Here is a 19,263-nt window from a genome sequence, read left to right on the forward strand (position 1 = left end):
TCACTCCCGGGCTTCCTAAAGGTGACTAAGGAGCTTTTTAAGCTGAGGCTGCCCAGTCTTTTGCTTATAAAGGTGGTTTTTGTGTCAATGTGACCTGACAGGGAGGGAGAGAAAATATGTCTTTTTGGAGGCTGTGGGCTATAATTAGCACAGTGTAAGTCTTTGGCCAGTACACAAGGTCAGAAGAAAAGCTGGGCAGTGAACAGCAATAAGTAGCCTCCCTTACCTCCGGCATTCTGCATTACAGCATTGTGAGTTTAGTAATTATAGATGTGTGGTAGTCTTTACATAATCGGACATGACTTTTTCTTGCCATATTATTTTTACATGGCTATTTCACCTACAATCAAAGTTTTATTGATTTTTTTAATGTTGCCGATTAAAACTGAGCACTGAAATGAGTTCACGCTTTTCACAATACTTCGTCCGTCAGTGTGCAATTTTTAGGCAAGTGTGATTGCACTTGTGTGCTACTTCACTGACGTGATGAGTATTGAACATTAAATGTAATTTGCCAGAGATTAAATAAAAGTATTGGATCATCTATTAAATATAGACTGCATTCTTAAAATAGAAGTGCTTTGCTGAAACTTTATTTTCATGTGACTATTTTCTCAGTATTACTGAACCAACACAGATACAAGCAGTTGCCTAGAAACAGACAAAGTGGTTCTTATTGGCCTGTATGCTTATCTTCTTTTAATGAGTTCAGTGTCTCTTGTATAAAAATCCTGAACTCTTTTCACCCCTTAGTTTTTAATCATTTCCTGTTTTATTTTGAAATCATTCACGTTTTTCACTATATATGTCTTCTATTATTATTTTTTATATATATTTTGTTGCTGTTGTTTTGTTTGCCCAGCCAGGTGCCTTCCTGTGTATTACGCTAAGCTTTCAGTTAAAGTTTGCGATTTTGTGAGGATACTGTGGGATCTTTTTCTGCGCCCTGTGTTTGTAGCCTCCTCTCCCGGGGATCGGCATTCCCTTACAAATTTAAAGAAAATGTTTGTTGTTGGTTTAGATATCACAGCTTCTGTCTTAATATTTAGAATGGTATAAAGGCTGTGTAGAAGGACCCACACACACACACACACACACACACACACACACACACACACACACACACACACACACACACACACACAGCGTGTACAGCCGTGTACTTTCTGGATTGGCACACACACTTGCACTGCAGCTCTCCCAGATTGCGCACACCTCCTGACGAAGCCTGCTTCCTCTCCACTCCAGTGTCACTAAAAGCAGTAGAGAGCTCGTCAGTGCCATCACCATCACCTGTCCGCTCACCTGCCTGGCACCACCCCTTGAGCTCACTGCACCACCCCTCCCCTGCAGCTGAGTGAGGGACCACACCTCTGCCACAGGTTGTAATGTCATATCAGTAATCAAAAACTCAAGGCCCATCTTCTGGCCAATTAGACCCAAATAATGAAGCTTTAAATCACCATAACTTTGAATAGTAACAACCATCATTTATCACATGCTATTTTAATTGCAGCCCAGAAATGTAGGTCATGGTAGGGGTAATCAATCCATTCTCCTGGCTTTATCTTATTTCATTTGGTCAGTTTGTCCAAAAGGATGAAATGCACAGCACACAAGAGGGAAAAGGGGAGATTTCATCTGTAGATGCCACTACTTGGCTCTGTGTTTTTTTGGATCAATACTCTATCAACCAGTGCTGAGCTAGAGCTTAGTCCTGTGTGGCTTTTCATCTTCCTGTTGGTTCCAGTGGCTCACCACTGACCACACAGACCTGAGTGACAGGAGAAAATACGTAATGACATCCTCTATTGACAGATAACAACAGATAAATCGAATCAACAAGAGAAATTGTTTGCTGCTCTGAGGAGACTTAGCCAAGCTACATGAGGTTTCTCTGCACAGGCATGTATCTTAGTTAAAGGTAATGTAAATGCCAGAATTAATCTAATTAAATCCTGAAATTATTTGCGAAAAAACAATTTCAGGAACAGCTTGTCCCAAGTGTTGTCGATGCTACGCTGTATTTTGTATGCTATCATGATATCCCATTAATTTTAGCAGGCTTAGTCATTTGCATGCTGGTTTAAGCTAACGGGATACATAATGTTTCCTGCTTCGACAACACTCCCCTACTTCACTCTGAGCTAATGAGGCCATTTGTCTTCTGATCCACAGGAGAATGTGCTTATCACTGCATTACCTATTAAGCTTCTCATGGCCCCCAAAATGAAAGTGCGGTCATTAATATCCTTCACGGTGAAAAAAAATCAGAAGGAAGAAAATAATTCTTCTCCAAGGGGCCGGGTGTGTGTGTGTTTTTATGCATGTGAATGTCAGGTGATTGAAAGCTGTCTGCTTTTCTGCTCCAGAGCATCACTGAGTGATTGAGTGTGCTCTGCTCTTGACTCGGCACATTAATATGTTCACTCAGTCACACGACCACGTGTCCCCACAGAAAGGTTTACATTTTGAAACTTCATACTTGGTATTTTGAATTGTTACTATTTCAAACATCCCAAAATACATACAAATAAATGCATGTTAATAAAAATAGTCAAAATTGATCAAATTTAGGTCGTGAATATTTGAAATGACAAATCATCTGAACCAGTATTTAAAGATGCACAACCCCTGTACCAAAAAAAGCTTGTGACATGGCATAAATTTAAATTAAAACAGAGTGCAATAATATGCAAATCTCATGCACATTTTATTTAAAACTTAAAGCATATCCATTTTTTAAACTGAGCAGAAGTACAATTTTTAAAAAATGTAAGCTCATTTTGAATTTGATGGCAGCAACATGTTGCAAAAAAGATTTGGGCCAGGCCATGTTTAGCACGGTGTTGCATCCTCTCTTCTTTTAACAACAATCCATAAACATCTGGGAATTGAGGAGAACAGCTGTTGGACTTTTGGGAGAGGAATGTTGCCCGATTCTTCTGTGATACAGGATTGTAGCTTCTCAGCAGTCCTGTATCATTTCATGGTGAAAGGTCTGGACTGCAGGAAGGACACAGCTGCATGTGGCTTAGCACTGACTTGCTGAAATATGCATCCTGTTTCTCTTCTCTGAAATTTATAGAATTTCAACTTTGGATGATGAAACTTTGCCTCAGTCTATTTTAAATGAGCTTTGGCCCAGAGAAGACAGCAGCATTTCTGGATCATGTTCACATATGGCTTCTTCTTTACACGTTAGAGCCTGCATTTGCATAAACTGCATTTGTAGATGTCACAGTGAGCTGTGTTTCACAAACAAACGGTTCCTGAGCACATGCAGTAATTTCCATGGCAAAATCAGCCTTATTGTTAGCGCTGAGCTTCCTGAAGCCGATTATATGGTCGAGCAAAGGTACTGCGTTCGCTGTCCGCTCCACTCCAGGGACTGCCCGTCTGCCTGCACTGAGCTCTGTTGTCAGTTGGAAGCAGTGTAAAAAGTATGTGTTACAACCGGTCTTTGGGCCATTGATGTTACTGCTGTTGTTGGTACGTCAGTCAGTTGCGAAGGAAAGTAAAGTTATAACATATAAAGAGCTGAAGTGAAACCGAGTGTTAAAAGCTATTAAAAGTGTGCACTGCAGCCACTGTCTGTGTTTTTCATACTGTATTTCTTCTGAAGTTTTTTTGGTGGCGCTCTGGTGAACTCCGCTGTCGCCCCCCTTTCTGTTCCAGCCCACTTGTCAATCAGTCAACATTCAGCAGTCGCTCAAGTCACCTGCATCCGACAACGTGCAGTCAGGATCTTGGAGAATTGCATCGGAGAGTCTCGGGTGGTTGAAAACTCATCTCCCCACTCTGTCTGGCTGAAAAGTATATGTGAACAGATGCGTTTGCAGGACCATAAAACCATCCTGGGGGCATGAAGACCAAGGACATCCAGCTTTTTGTAAACTGGATCTTTGAAGCTTGTCCTTTCTAAGATGTTCTTTTTATACCCAGTCATGTTACTGACCTGTTACTAATTAACCTAATTAGTTGCAAGATGTTTGCCCAGCTGTTTATTTTTTTAAATTACCACTTACTTTTCCAGTCTTTTGTTGCCATGTCTCATTTTTTTTTTAAATATATTGCAGACATCAAATTCAAAATTAGCTAATATTTCAATGAAAAAGTAAAATGTCTCAGTTTAAACATTTGGTGTTTTTATATTTTATTGTGAATAAAATATGGGCTCATGAGATTTGCAGATCTTTGAGTTCTGTATTTATTTAAATTTTTTCATATAGTGTCTGGTCTTTTTTTGAATTGGGGTTATAAGATGTTATCACATATCTGCTGAAGCTACACTTTTCTTCCCAATTTCCCAACAGAGGTACATGTGAAAATACAAATCGCTTACACAGTAAGATCAGATATTAAACAGTTTTGAACCTGTCAGGTCTCTAACACAAAGTCTCTGCCATGCTCGATTTTGCTGAAGAAAGATTAGCTTCTTTACCAGCCAAGTGTTTTTAGTAATGAGACTGTCTGGTGATGATTGTATCATGTTTGCTACATGACAACAAGCCTCAGTGAAACATCTTCTGACCAGTGGGCTGCTTATAGGGCTGAAATAGAAGCCAGTGCAGAAGCGCCAAACACGTCAGTTCCTCTACGTGCCACTTGAGGCTGGCCCCGAAAGGTGGTCAATCCCCATAGACTTCCATGTTAAAATTGTTTTAACCTCTATGGAGCCCTTTAAAAATCATATATGTGGATACTTGAATTAAATTTTGTAGCTTTTCCAGCAGATTTGACTAATAACATGGCTTGTGTGGTATAGTTTGTGACTCAGTTTTGTGAGTTCTGTGAGTGAAATTCTAGTGTTTTGTTAGTATTTTAGCATTAGTTAGCCAATATGTGCATCTCTGCACCTGTACAGCTTCTAGATGCAGCTTGGTAGCCAAGTTGGGAAGCGCCCGCTCAACCAAATATTGTCACATGTCGTTCTAAAAAATACAACATGGTGGTGGCTAAATGTGCCGTCCACGAGATGAAGTCTCAAATGCCATATTAATCTAGATAATCTATAGATCTGGCCTGATTCTGACAATATAGTCATGCCGTTCATTTGTGAAATTGACAATAAGAAGAGTTAAAGGGAGAATAGAAAGAGTTTATTACTATGCTAGCAACTGCATGAAGCTTAGTTAGCCATTAGCCAACAGTGCTCATGAGCCTTGTAATTTCAGAATCTAAAATCTAAATGCTTATTTATCCAGCTATGCGAACTTTTAGCTTGTTAAACTGAGATGCTAACATGACAGCACTGACATGACACTCGGGTAACAAAAATACTATTAGTTTTGCAGGTAAAAGATGTTGCCTGGAGATGGAATTTAAAATTTAAAATTGAAATAGGAACACAAAGAGGGGGGAAATCCTTTCCAGGCCAACATGTTGGGCCAGTTGAGTGACCAACCATGTCGTTGCTATCTTTTTAGCCATGTAGCTATCTTACATTAAAAGCAAAAAAAATAAAAAAATAAAAAGTTTAAAGCTTGTTAGAAGCTCCTCAAGGCATGATAGAGCATATTTCATTGCAATTTATACACTAACACCCCCACCGCTGAGGAAAATCATATATCAGTCACATCAGCAGTGAGCCAAACTGACTTATATCTTATTCATATAAGGCTCAGCATCAGCCAAATGTAACAGCAAAACCAATACTTCATAGAGGCCTGCCAAACACATCCACTTGAATGGTTTTTAAGAAAGATGAAAAGGAACTGGAGCAGTGAAATGTTGACAACATCAGCCTCAGAGGAGGAGGTTCCAGGTGGGTTTGCCAGAGCATAGAGCTCCTTCCCACTGTACCTCCTCTAGGAGACATAACATGGCTGGGTGAACTCCCCTGTACAGCACCTTCATTCTCCCTGTGTCACGTCCCATTTGTAATGCTCACGACACGAGAATCAAACGACACTGGATTGCTTTTGTTTTTGAATTTTCTCAGATGCACGAGAGGCGTGCCGCTGTGTAATTGTCTGCCATTTATACTTAAACAAAGAGATGTACTGTTTTCAGCGTGTAGCTCTGCAATGCATGTGAGTAGTTGTGTGTAATTCATGTCAAGGGGATTTAAGTTCAGTAAGTGCTTTCTTTGGCAAATGCAGTACAGTAATATTGCCTGTTCCTATACAGTAAACAGTGTCCATTAGGGATCCATAAAGTATTATTATTGTTTGTCACCATTAGTCTTTGTCGCTATTATTCACTTGTTATTTCTCAGCTTTCCATCTAATGGCCTACCTCCTGATTCCCTTGTCACTTTCCCCTTCAGCCCACCCTCATGGTCCCCACGCCCCACGAGCCTAACATTTTTAAAATGTTTCCTAATTAAAGCAGAAAGTCATTCCAAGCAGATGGCATGAGCTGGCCTAAGTAATTATTGCCAAGTGAACCATGGCCCCTGTAGACCTTGACTGAAATGAGTCGCAGGCTCAGTTGTACTGAGTAAGAAGCTCAGCATCTCAGCAAGAAACTGCATGACATGGGCACGCTTGACCTGGAGGGGCCACATACTGGATCAGTGTGAGATTTTCAAAGACTTTGTCATGCGATCAAAAACAGTCTTAAGTACACCCTTAACCAGCATACCACAGAGCCTTACGCTCTCATCCTGCCCCATCTTTCTTTTCGTTCATCTCATGGGAGTCAGACTAATTAACACGGTATTAATACCCATCCAGAGATTTGAATGCAGAGGAATGAAAGGTTTGTTTGGGAAGTTAAAAATGTTCAACTTGGTACTGAATAAAACATTCACTGTACTGTGGCTTTTTCGAGGATTTGTAGGGAAGATCTTATGAGTCTAATTATTCTGTCGCAGGAGGTGTGGTACCTTTAAAGCTTGTATTGTGCCCGTGGGTACCCTGTGTGTTCCTTTTCCTTCTTTACCCTGCCAAACCTACATGAGTGATGATATATTTTAGAAATATGCATGTGTGTTGCAGGAAGCACACAGTTTGCATCTTTAAAAGTGATGTGCGCACACTGCTAATGAGTTTATACACTTGAGGGGAAGATGGGTTAAAAGGATATCACAATCCCCTGTTTGCCACATATTGTCTGTCTTCACCTTTAGTGAAAGCCCACATTACTAATGAGGACTCGTGTGTCACTTAAGCTACTTAAGCACCGCTTTGTTTTGTGGTAAACTTAGAGGCCTGGGATTTACACAGGCTGAGAAAAAAGGAAGGAATGACCTAGGGTTGAAAGAACAAAAGCAGTAGAGAGGGGGAGTCGTGGAGAAAGGGGAGTGTTTCTCTCAGTAATGTAATAAGGTCAGCTCATAACGTTTTGCAAGAAAAGGCGAGAACGAATGTTAATTTAGAATTTTTTCAAGTTAATGAGACAGCGGTCTGTGATAAACACACTCACTGCTGAAATGCATGTTTATTGGAGCGACCCTGTTACACACTTAATAATTTCCTCTAATAACGTCAGCAGGGTTGAGTTGTTACTGGTTTGACGCCGACTATAGGCGCAGGAGAAATTGGAGAACGGGGTAATTAACAGGTTTTACAATTACAATACATTAGAGACAAGCAGGTGTTGGGTCTGTGTTTCCACAAACCCCGCTAATTCTAGAGACTTATTCATCATGAAGAAAACAAGACAGTCGATCGATCCATTACTTGCGCAAGGGAGGCCTCGTCTGTGTCCAGCACGACAATGACCCCAATGGTGGCCTCCTCTCGCTGCCTTTTATTGACAATCCTCAAACAATAGTTTACAAAGCACCTCCCCTTGCAACCCCCCTTTGGTTACATAGACAAGGCACTGTATGTAAGTGTGTGTGTGTGTGTGTGTGTGTGTGTGTGTGTGTGTGTGTGTGTGTGTGTGTGTGTGTGTGTGTTACCTCCTGCTGACCAAAGGGTCATAAACCCAGGAAGTTTACATCAAAAGAAACAGATCTTTCAGATAGGATGTATCTACAATAAAACCTCCCCCAGCACAGAGTGGCTGGAAAGGTGGTCAGGATCAAAGGAATGGCTTTGATCCTACTGCTTAAACTAAGACTGTACAAATTTAAGAAACACAATGGCAACATTCAACAATTAGACTTAACAGCAGGTTCCTATTTAAGTGCTTCTTGGTGACAGCTGACTGCTTTGAGGTGGGTGTGCAGTCAACCTGCTGCACGCTGCTCTGATGGATTGTGAAAAACAACATTGAACACCTACCCCACAAATGAATACTATGAAATATTCAGGCGCTGCCATAGTTTATCCTGAGTAACATACACTCTTCAGCACAACGGTAAGTGTGCATATCAGTGTCAGCACTAAGATAAAATCCACCTTTTCTCCCAAAGTGAATTTGTAAAGGACACAGACAGCATCTGGTGGTAAATTTAAATAATATAATACTTCACAGGTTGTCATCCATAAAAGTGCACACACAGGACCGAGCATCCAAATTGCACACTGCTCAGTATACAATGCATGATGCTACGTTACAGTACATGATGCAATACATTGTAAAGTAATGCAGTGTGTCCCAGGAATGTGCTTGCAGTTTAAATGTTACTCTTGCTCCTCTACCATTGCTCCCCAACAATTTGGGAATTTCATTTTGCCGGGAAACAGCAGGATATTATTTACACATGCTCAAAGAGAGGTTTAAATTTAAAGACTCATCTTACCTCTTAATTGGAACTACAGGCATATTGCTCGTGGTGCAGGAGCTGAAGTTGAAGTCCTTCACAGTGTTTGACCTAAAGGTTTGTTATAGCTGTGGCATAGAGAAGGAAATGTCGGACATCAAGAGAAACCTTTTTTGCCCAATGTTTGACGACAGCAAATAAAACCAAGGTCAAGAAAGAAGCTGCAGTAGTAGGAGCACTGCTAGGAAAGCCTTTTGAAATATCTTTCTCTATTTCTTTACAGCCCCTCAGCTAGATTTAAGCTCCCAGGACAACTCTAAATGCTATATCTAATTTGAAACATCAGTGCCAACATTGGAGCCAGCTTTGAAACAGTCGTGGCAGTGTAACAGCACCACAGATCGCAGCTGAGGGCTTTTAGCCAGTGATTTATTAGACTGTAGCACAGGTCCAGCTGAGGAAATTGAATGGCTCTGCCCTCTGCCTGTATCCGACTCTCTTGCAATACTAGCAGCTTAGGTGCTACGAGTGGAGAGTACTTTTTAAAAATGTTATTTTATGTGTGTGTGTGTGTATCTGTGTCAAGAGTTCATGTTTTACGTTACACTTTAAACAAAGTTGATGAGAATTTTTTGGATGGTAACAGTGAAAAGCTCTCGGCTGTTGGTGAAAGTTTTCTTCTTCTTGCTTAAACAGGCCTTTTTTCCTGACTCGTGTTTATTTTTGATTTCCAATTCTCAGCACGCCTGACATGTTTATCAGCCCGTGGCCTTGCTGGCATGTAACTTTCCATCGTAAACAGGTTTGCGAGGTAAAAGGTTTAACCTCCCTGAGCTTGTAGTGTTCGGCAATCAACATCCATTTCACTGCTCTGTGATGGAAAACCTGAAGGAGAGATTAGACTGTTTTTGGAGATCAGCAGATTGAGGGAGGGGGAGGAAGAACGCAGAGGGAGAGGCAGTGCAATGAATAAAAGTCAAGAAAATGGGGAAAGTGTAGATAATTAGTGGAGGATATCTGGAAGGAGAGCATGCACTATAGAGAACTGCACAGGAATAATGTAAGAAATGATGAGACTGATCTCTGATGAAGGGAATAATTGCAGGGATTATGATAACTCTACCAATTTCATGACAGAAATCAAGTTCTGCTGCAGACTATATATGGCTTTAACTATTTTTCTAACATCCTGTCTTGATTCTTTTCTGCTCTGTCTGTGCTTCTCTGTCTGAGCAGCCAGGAAAACATGTGCCCCAGCAGAGTTTGCTTGTTTGAATGGGCAGTGTGTCCCAGGACGCTGGCGCTGTGACGGGGAACCAGAGTGTCCGGATGGGTCCGATGAGGCAGAGGAGACTTGCAGTAAGTGACATCATTCAGCTGATCACATTACTTGTAGTATAAAGCACTTTGAATTCAAGAACCAGACCATTTAGCATTCACCATCAAGATCAATTTGAAATTTGGTTTCAACTTAGTTTTATAGCACAGCTGGTTTCATGGTCACTTTATGAACGTTGTACACACCAAGTCAAGCCAAGTTTAGTCAATTAATGCACAGAACTAGAGGTTGTTTCACAGTGGTAGTGTTCTAAAAGGCTAATAAATGCATCCAAACAGCCTGGAAGGAAGGTGCCAGACTGTCAAAGTTTTGTCAGAGGGCCACCATCACCCTGTCACTAAGAATGTGTGGTACAATCTTTCATACAGACACAAAAAAGAGATAAAGAAAGTCAAGTTCTGACTATATGTTTTTGTAAAATTCTACCATCAGTGGACTGATTTGTCTAAATTTCCATGTCGCAGTTTGGGACTGCAGTCAGTGGCCCGAAGGAAGCTTTTAGTTCTTTGGAGTTCCTGGGAGGAAGAAATAGTTCTGGATACTTTGGGTGTAGTTTGTGTTTGTGCCATATTGGACTTTAATTATGTCAATGCGAAAATTGCATCAAAACTACAAAAAACAGTTCACTGTTTTTAATATTAACTTAAACTTCTCCAGTGACTTGTAACATCAGTCAGACTCATTGGCACTGTGCAAAAAAGAAGGCGTGGCTAGCAAAGTATATTGCTAGTGGGGTTTTGGGGGTATTTTGTGTGCTGCATTTAAATCACACCTTCTTCTTTGTGGTGTTGCCTCCTGTTAAACCTGTACTCAAGTTTTTAATTTCCTTCGTTATCATGGCTGTGATGGCAGTTAAGTTATCCCCCCTGCCTCCACTCGCCCACACACTTCAGTATTCAGCAGTGTCTGATGCTGAGTGCAATAAAGGCCTTGATTCGTTTTCTGCCAAGCTGTTAGAACCTGGGACATCTGGCTGGCTCACTTGTAGACCCTGCCAGTCTCACTCTCCCACACGTGGATACTGACAGCGTAAAGTGAGTTGACTCGATATCCAAGCAGGGACTCAAGTGTGGGAGGCTTGAGCCCGTTAATTGTTTTCCGTCTTTGACTGATAATTTTCTCTTTCTCCCCTTGCTGCTTGAGACTCTCTTGGGGTCAAACATCAGACAAAGCACAGAAATAACCTCACTCATACATAATAAGCTCTTAAGAAGAGGTAGAGAATAAATGCACAACGGAATATAGCTTCAAAAATCTGTTCATTGGGCAAATGATATCCTCAGTAATATTACATTAATAATAAAACTGTATTAGAGTTTAAACATTACAGAATCAGCACATAATATGTTTATATGTATGATTATGATCAAAATGATAATAACAATTATATTGAGATCACAGTTATTTGTCACAATTAATCATTGATTTGAGTTTATTTGAACTTTCATGTAAACATAACACATTCACATTCATTTTAAGTTTGTGTTAGATCTTTGCATTAAAAAATGGTCCCTCTTTTTTACCTACATAAAGTGCAGGTCTTAGAAGAACAATAAAAAAATATATAAATTAGCATAAAATAAATCAATGGGGAACTGTGTTCACTTTTACATTGTGGTACGTGCCAGTTAATGAAAAGTTCTTTTATTAAATAAGGTGTTTATTCATGTGGCCTAAGTACATCTCCTACAAGCTACATATAAAAAATTTCTCTTTCATTGTACCTGCATGATAGATGTGAATAAAACAAAGTCCTCAACAGCCCTCGTTTTGCATACAGTATTGCCACTTTGGAGAAATAACCGAGCAAGGGGATAATCTTTCCTCCAAGTAAGGTGACTATTTTCCTGAAACCTCAGTTACTTACTGTATTCATTGAACATATTTTTGGGGAGTGCACTGATGATTTCACTTTGTCTTTATGAGCTGGTTGGATTATTTAAACATCTGAGTTGGTGTTGGCCAATTCACGTTGGCAAACATTGTGTTTTCTTTCGTGGCCTTCATGCATTCAATTTTGTGGTTCGTTTTTCCATGAGGGGTTTAAAGGTTCTATAAGTAAGATTTGTTTCATCACACTTCTGTGTTTGCTGTAATCTGAGCTTCATTATTCAAGGTTTTGAGCAGAGGCGAGCAAACTGCAGCAGCAGTTTTCATGATCATGAGCTCAGTATCAGTTGTTCTACTGTAACATATCAGGGTCATTCAGTGTATTTTATAATGCTAGTGTTGGCTAATGATGTTAGATGGATTTTTTCTTTTTGTTGTGTTCTAGTGTACAAAAACTTTGTGGCTATAAATAAGCTTTTATTTTTCTTGAAATTGTACATTTTCTCATTTTAAAGATCTGATGTTTTCTGTCTTCTACCATGAATAAAATATGGGCTTATGAGATTTGCAAATGGTTTAGTTTTTATTTACATTTCACAAATGTCCCGAGTTTATTAGAATGGGGGTTGTATATATACAATGCCTTTAATAACAATGTTCTGAGCTTTCAGACATACTGGGGCAGGCTGGTATTGGTTCAAGCTGATAATGATGTGATGTCTGAGGGTGTTACTTTGATTCTACCCACCTTTATCAAGCATTATGTCTTTAAACTCTGCCTTAAATTTACAGTGGGATTGTCATGACCCTGTGCCTTCTCGGCTGACTCTGTATGGCTACAAGTGTTTTTGTTGTGCTGCATCTCTCTCTCTCCCCTGCACTGCGCTCTACCGGGGCGGAGTCATGACGGCTCCAGCCCCTGGCTCGGACACCTGCAAGCAATCATCTCACTCACTTCTTAAGGCGGCTGCTGAGAGTGCTTCCTCGCTGGATTATTGTGTAACACTCGATTCTCGCCAGCCTGAGGACCGCCGTTGGTGAGCTAAAGCCGGAGTCCGAGCTACCTGAGCTTCAGTGGATTTTGTACATAGCCCTCTTCTTCCCGTGCCTGTGCTTCCCGGAGACCCTCTTCCTGTGCCCCCTCACCTGTATATATTCACACCTGGTGTCTGTGTGTGTAAATAAAACGTGAACTTTAGTGACGGTCTGACTCCCGAGTCCCTCCTGAGCCTGACAGGGATGGTGTTAAAGTGAATCCAAATGAGTGTGGAATAAATGAAAGAAAAAGCCAAAGGAATCTTTCAGAGGACGTTCATTCTAGTTTTGTTACATTTTTCTTTGGCTGTGAGTCGGTTTGATGAATAATGAAGCAGCCTAGCAGAGCATCTAATGTCACTTGCTGAAAAGTTGAATGCGAGGAGGGAGGCACGAAGGGATCTCTGATGGATAACAAGTTTATATTGGAAATCCAATTAAAGATAAATGAAGGAAGGATTCATCTCTTGGCTGCAGAATAAAGAGATAAGGATCTGGGTTGAGAAGAAAGCCATTTATATGGAAATCCCATATGGATTCAGATTATGTAATAGAAAAAAAAATCAGCTGTTGCATTTTTTTTGCTTTTCTCTACAAACAAAAACCTGTTCCAAAAAAAAAAAGGTTATTTCTTTGTAATATATTATTTTTGCCAGTCTAGACTGATACTTCATGTGCAGGAAGAGGGAAACATCCTTCTTCCTGCATTTCAGGTCGTGCTTACCCTGCAGCCCGCAGCCCTGCTGATTATATGTTCAGAAGAGAAGCGTCAGATCAGGCCTACATCCTGAACAGAAGGATTGCTAATGAGAGCCTCTTCATCACAGCTGTTTTTCTGCTTGAGTAAATCCAGCTGTGTCATTATCACTCTGAAAACGGAACGAAGAAAGACTCAAGGATGGACATTGTTCAAAAATGCACGGAGCATCTTAACCAACAGCAAACAACCCGCTCTTGAGTGGCTGCCGTATCAGGTGTCACATTAACCTTGTTTCACTGGTAAAGTACTTATCTGTGCCATCCACTTGATACAGTTACAACCCTATAATGAGAAATTTACATCAGTTGGCAAAAAAACCAATGAAAAAAACAGTCAGCGTGTTTTTTCTTTTTCCTGAATAGGGTAAAGATGAAAAAACAAACTCATCACATCCGTGTTTTGATCAACATTCCTTTTCCATGTTATACTTTGAAATCAGAAGCGTCACATGTATCAGTCAATTAGGCTGCACTAAAGTCTAACAACAAACAGAAGCTTGCAATTTCACACAGACTGCATTCAATCTTCGATGTGACAGAGATATACAATTTACCATTATATAAACAGCAGAGAGCAGTCACAGCATTGCAGTTTTTACACAGTTTCCTTACACATAGCACGGCATACAGCTTAAAACATCATGCTTCGGTTATTCTCTTGCCTGATGAGTCAGGCAAGTTATACTCACAGAAAGCCTTCGTCTTGTTTTTCATTCAGATCTCCTGCCCAGTTCTCCTGTATGTTCTGTTTCAGTTTCATGTGCTCGCAGATGTACAGTCAACTTTGCAGATGTATATAACTAAGACATTTTTTCATCCGTGCTGCGGACATCTGTGCCAGAATCATTCTGGCTCACTGACTGGATTCCCAATTACACGCTGGAGTAGCGTTTACACTGCTGTATTAAGAATTCAAATTTGGGCCACACAGAGTTAGTTACTTGCAAGCCCTGAAAAAAGAATCATGACTCTTTGGAGGAGCACGTGAAGCATCAGGGCTCACAGTTTTTGTATTAGATTAATGTGTAGTCAAAATGGAAGTTGGCCCCTGCAGATGTGCAGCTGCTTCTCTGCTTCCTCACCAGTGCAGTGACATTTTATGCACTCTCAGCCACCAGAGACACTTTTTTAGGATATAAGGGGAGGAAGGAAATGCTTGCTTCTTGGTGATTTCTGGCAATATTGCTGAGACCAACTTGATTCTGCATGTCTGTTTGTCCTCTCTGCTTTTAAATTTCTGAAAACTGACAGGCATTCACAGTGTTTCCTCTTCCTTTGGGATTCTTTGAATATGAGGTGACAGAACCTTGAAATGCTGCATATTTAACAATGTGGATTGTTCAGACAGGTAGAACTCTCCCCTTTAAACCCACAATATTGTGTTCTTAATTTAGTATTCTGAGTGGATTATAGATATTTTTCTGAAGGAGGTTTTGATGAAAACTTTCTTCTACAAACCACTTTGTAGATATTGAGCTTTTTCTGTGGGAGTTAATAACAGTGCATGGCTTATTTATTGACTTTATAGTAGGGAAACTGGAATTACTTATACTGCGTGCTATTAATTGAATCATTTAAATTGCCTTGTATCGTTAGTTATGAAGAAAAAGTACTTGCTGGTAGATTTACTTTAGGCTGTTTAGAAAGGACTTCATAAATGCTGAGTATGTACGTATTTGTGTGTTGTTTTGCTCTGTTGATCCTTTTGTCTTTTTTATACTTTGTTAGCGATTTGCCAGTTTTAAAAGTGGGTTTGTTGTCATAGCTGCTTCATTTGCAAGCTGCTGTGAGGTTTAACTCTTAACAGAGTCTGATAATTCCAGGATTTAAAGAATTATATTTTTATCCATGTTGCAGTTACTTTCTGTATTACACAGTCCCAAGACTTAATAAGAGGAAACAGTTGCACTTCACCTTAGTTAGACTCAAACAGTTGTGGTTTGACTGGATGCTTATCATGAGCATGTGTGCAAGTAATCCCTATGAGCAGAAAGCTTAGGTTTTAGGTTTATCAAGGATATCCGTAACATGGTCGTGTCAGGCACACAGCTCTCGCTGTGAGCACAGCAGCCTCACTCACCTGCTGTGTAAACCTTCTGTTTACAAGGAACAACCAGTCGGAAGAAGTCGGCTTAAGCCATTTTAGCTGCTTGAAGGGAGAGAAGCAAAATGACCATTTTTTAGACAGTGGATGAACTAAGGCTGCACCAAGTTCCAGCATCGTGGTTTATTTGTAAATGCAAGAATATAATTTTAGAACTGAAACGAGCTCAGTAGTTCTACTCTATTTTTCTTTAGTGTGTCAAAATGAAAAGAGAAAGGTCTATCACAGTTTCCCAAAATCTCACTAAGTCACAGTTTAAGTCCTTGAGAAATATGAACAAGGTGAAGATGTGCAATATTGGCAGTAATCCCATTTGAAGGACAAATATACCAAGTTTATAAATCCACTCATGTAGTTTTTTTTTTTTTTTAAATCTGGCTTGCTGTAAATGGTCTTTTGTACGTGCTAGCTCTATGATGGCATCCAAACTAGTTCACCCTCTACCCACCATCCACTATCTGCTGGGATTTGACACCAAAATATTAAAATACCAAAAATAAAATAAAGTACCAATATTTATTATTATTTAATTTTACCGTATTATTCTGGCTTTATTTAACTGATGAGGTAACAGTCAGGGAGCACAGCAGCACTTAATATAAAGCAATAGTGCATGCCACAGCTCATTACTTGCTAATGTACGTTACTGAAAATAACAGTTTCCCATCTTGTAGTCGGCCAGAAGCAAGCATGTTCTCTGCTGTACCAAATCTATAATTCAAGTTCACACGGCCATGCTAACCCAGTTTAATGAAGCAGTGAATCTGAGAATGACTCACGGTATCTGAGCTTTTTTTGCTGTCTTTTTTAGCTCTGAGCCAGAATGACTGCGTTATCTTCCTCACCATCAGAGCCCCCAACACTGACATACACAGGTGCTAATGCCTGAGACCTCACCTGAAGCACATAGAGCCGAATGGATGCACACATCAAAGGGCTAGAAACAGGCTTCTGAAAAATCTCTACATTTTGAATGATGATTTCTAGGGTTTAATTGGAACACGTTACAAACAGCAACCATCTATATTAGGTAGACATGCTTTCACAATAAGCTGAGTGCATATTTACAAAGCTGTCATGAGCTGGCTGCAGGATGAATCGATGCTATACATTATCTGCTATCATATATGCAAAAGAGACATCCGTGTATACAAATGTGCTACAAATGATTACTTGCATGGCACGCTGTTGTGTAATGTAACATTATGATGGTGCAGTTCAGTATATCAAATCAGGTGAATACATTTTCAGTCCTTTTTTATCACAGTATCGTTCCCACTGACAGCTGACAAATTGAAGAGCTTCTGCACTTTCTCCATTCGAAGCCAAGTTTCAGGTAAAAAGCTGTCAGTAATAACAAGGTCAGTTATGACGATCAAAAGGAAAAATAAAGCTATTACACCATTGAAGGGTTGAAGTGAATGCAGCCTTTGGGTCTTGTAAAAGGTGATAAATTCTAAACGCATCTTCTGCCAAGATGACACAGTGCAGACGAAACCTCATTTTTCACTCAGATGGTAAACAACAGTCTGATTCTCAGCTTGTCTGTGAGTAATTGGCTTTTATTAAGTTGCCTCTTTTACAAGCAAAAAAAAAATCTCATTACGCGTCTTTATAAAATCGCTAATCTGTAGCTGTCACACTGAGCAGTGAGGTACCACTGCTTTGTTGTAGTGAAGTCTGGTTTCTTTGTTTGGATTTGGGAGGAGTGGAGCTCACGCTTCATTAAAGAGTCATCAGTTAAGAGGACAGGACAGCTCGCCCTCCGCTTGGTGGATTCACATTCTGCTCGACACTGTGCTCTGCCTGCCTGTCCTCCTTCATTTCCTTCCACTTACTTTGTATGGATGGCTTTGATTTAGCTTCAGGATAAAAATCTGAAAGGTCATGCAGCAGTTTGTCTCTCCCTTCTTCCTTATATACAGTGTCTTGCTCTGTGCACAGCTCCCTTCTTATAGATTCTTTCATGCTCTGACGCTTTCGTCTCTCTCTACTTTTTTGCTGCTCTCTGCTAACTTTTAAAAAACATTTTCAAAAATGTTCTCTGTTTGACTGACATTCGTCCAGCTCCCTCATACAGGATGTTATTTCCTCTGCCAAAAATTCCACCTTGTCTGCTTTTTCATCTTTTCATGTTTCATGTATTTCTTTATGATCCAGCCTTTCGCTCTTTCACTTTACTCCGCTATAATTGTTTCAGTGATCAGTCCTTGACAGGTGGCTGTGAAAAGAAACACATACAGTGTGTGATTCATTAAACATATCACAGAACATAATGATTGAATGAAAAGCTTTGCACAGCTCGTACACCTTCAGACTTCTTGCACAGCAGAGCTGTGAGGTAGAAGAGGCCATATCTGATTACTCCTTTTATTTTTTACTTATTCCAGTCTAATAGCATGGCTTTATCTAGGATATTTTTTAGTTTATTACATGTCTGTGTTGCTGAGTGACGAGTGACAAAGTAAGCTTTTTTATCCACTTACCTCACACTGCACTGTCTGTGGACTGAAAAACAATTGCAGGTAAATGTCATTGCTCCACTCTTTAGAAACAGCCTAAAAATACTGGACTACAAACTTTTTCTCTCCATCTGGGGTGAGGACCTTGCTGTGTCAGCCATCCTCCCTGCTCACTCTCCCCGCCACCAGCTGTCAGGAGAGAGCGGCAAATGTTGAGACCCGCCTGTCATCACATTAAAAAATAATATCAACAAAAATATCAGCATTTTTACAAATAAAATAGATGAATACGTGACGCACCATGGTCATTTCTGTATTTTCAGAGGGAAGGAATCTGTAAGAATAAACAAATAGTTTTAAATGCTGACATTATATTGTAAGAAATGATCAAGAAAGCTGGGATAGGCTCCAGCGCCCCCCGCGACCCTGAAAAGGATAAGCGGAAGCGAATGGATGGATGGATGGATCAAGAAAGCTTCTGGCGATACCTCAGTGTAATCTTCTGTGTAGTTGACAAAGAACACACACATCAATTATCGTTAACGATCCTTACAGGTCCTATCTCCATGTCTGGGATAATAGATCATTCTGAGTAATTAATGAAGTGACTATTGTTGTTTATATACAAATGAGCACAACTCACCTCGGAGACGATCATTCACTTTACTGTAAATTGAGGCTGCTGGTGTGTAATAAACTCAGAGGGAAAACTGTTGGAGCCAATAAATTAAAGTTCAGCTCCTGCTGAAGTTGGACGTGTTGCAATAACTGAGATAATGAAACCCTGCAGACTGCAATGAGGAGGAGTTCCTCATTCTGGAGGAAAAATAGCTTCAAACAGGATCAGCATATTGACATTAGTTGTGACACCTTATTGTTATTTGTAATTTATATAGTTCAATGTTCACTCAGTTTAAAATGTAGTGTCCAGTGTTAGGTAGTCTGCTCCTTTTGCCCCAAAAGATTTAGCTGCAGGGAATATGTAGCTTCCAAAGTTTGATTCATGTGACCTTTATTGCATTTCTTCCTGTTGAAGTCACAGTGGCCAAACTGCATAATAATATTTATTATTTAAAGACCATTTTTTTTAGAGATCCTTGTAAGTAAATTTGTGTTTCTGATAACCCGTATTGCT

At 40.0% G+C, this 19,263-nt stretch overlaps 1 protein-coding gene across 3 annotated transcripts in view; it reads left to right on the plus strand.

Annotated features, from left to right (window-relative positions):
- Positions 1 to 19,263, plus strand: part of LOC146648497 (low-density lipoprotein receptor-related protein 8-like) — an 88,943-nt gene that overhangs the window by 24,212 nt on the left and 45,468 nt on the right. For all 3 annotated transcript variants that reach the window (XM_085390387.1, XM_085390386.1, XM_085390385.1), the window contains exon 3: positions 9,836 to 9,958. In XM_085390387.1, coding sequence (XP_085246513.1) covers positions 9,836 to 9,958 — 123 coding nt within the window. The remainder of the gene's footprint in view (positions 1 to 9,835; positions 9,959 to 19,263) is intronic.

Source organism: Rhamphochromis longiceps, linkage group LG18 (genome assembly GCF_057381845.1).
Source record: "Rhamphochromis longiceps isolate RC_006_pf linkage group LG18, R_longiceps_female_GT1.1, whole genome shotgun sequence".
NCBI classification, from domain to species: domain Eukaryota; kingdom Metazoa; phylum Chordata; class Actinopteri; order Cichliformes; family Cichlidae; genus Rhamphochromis; species Rhamphochromis longiceps.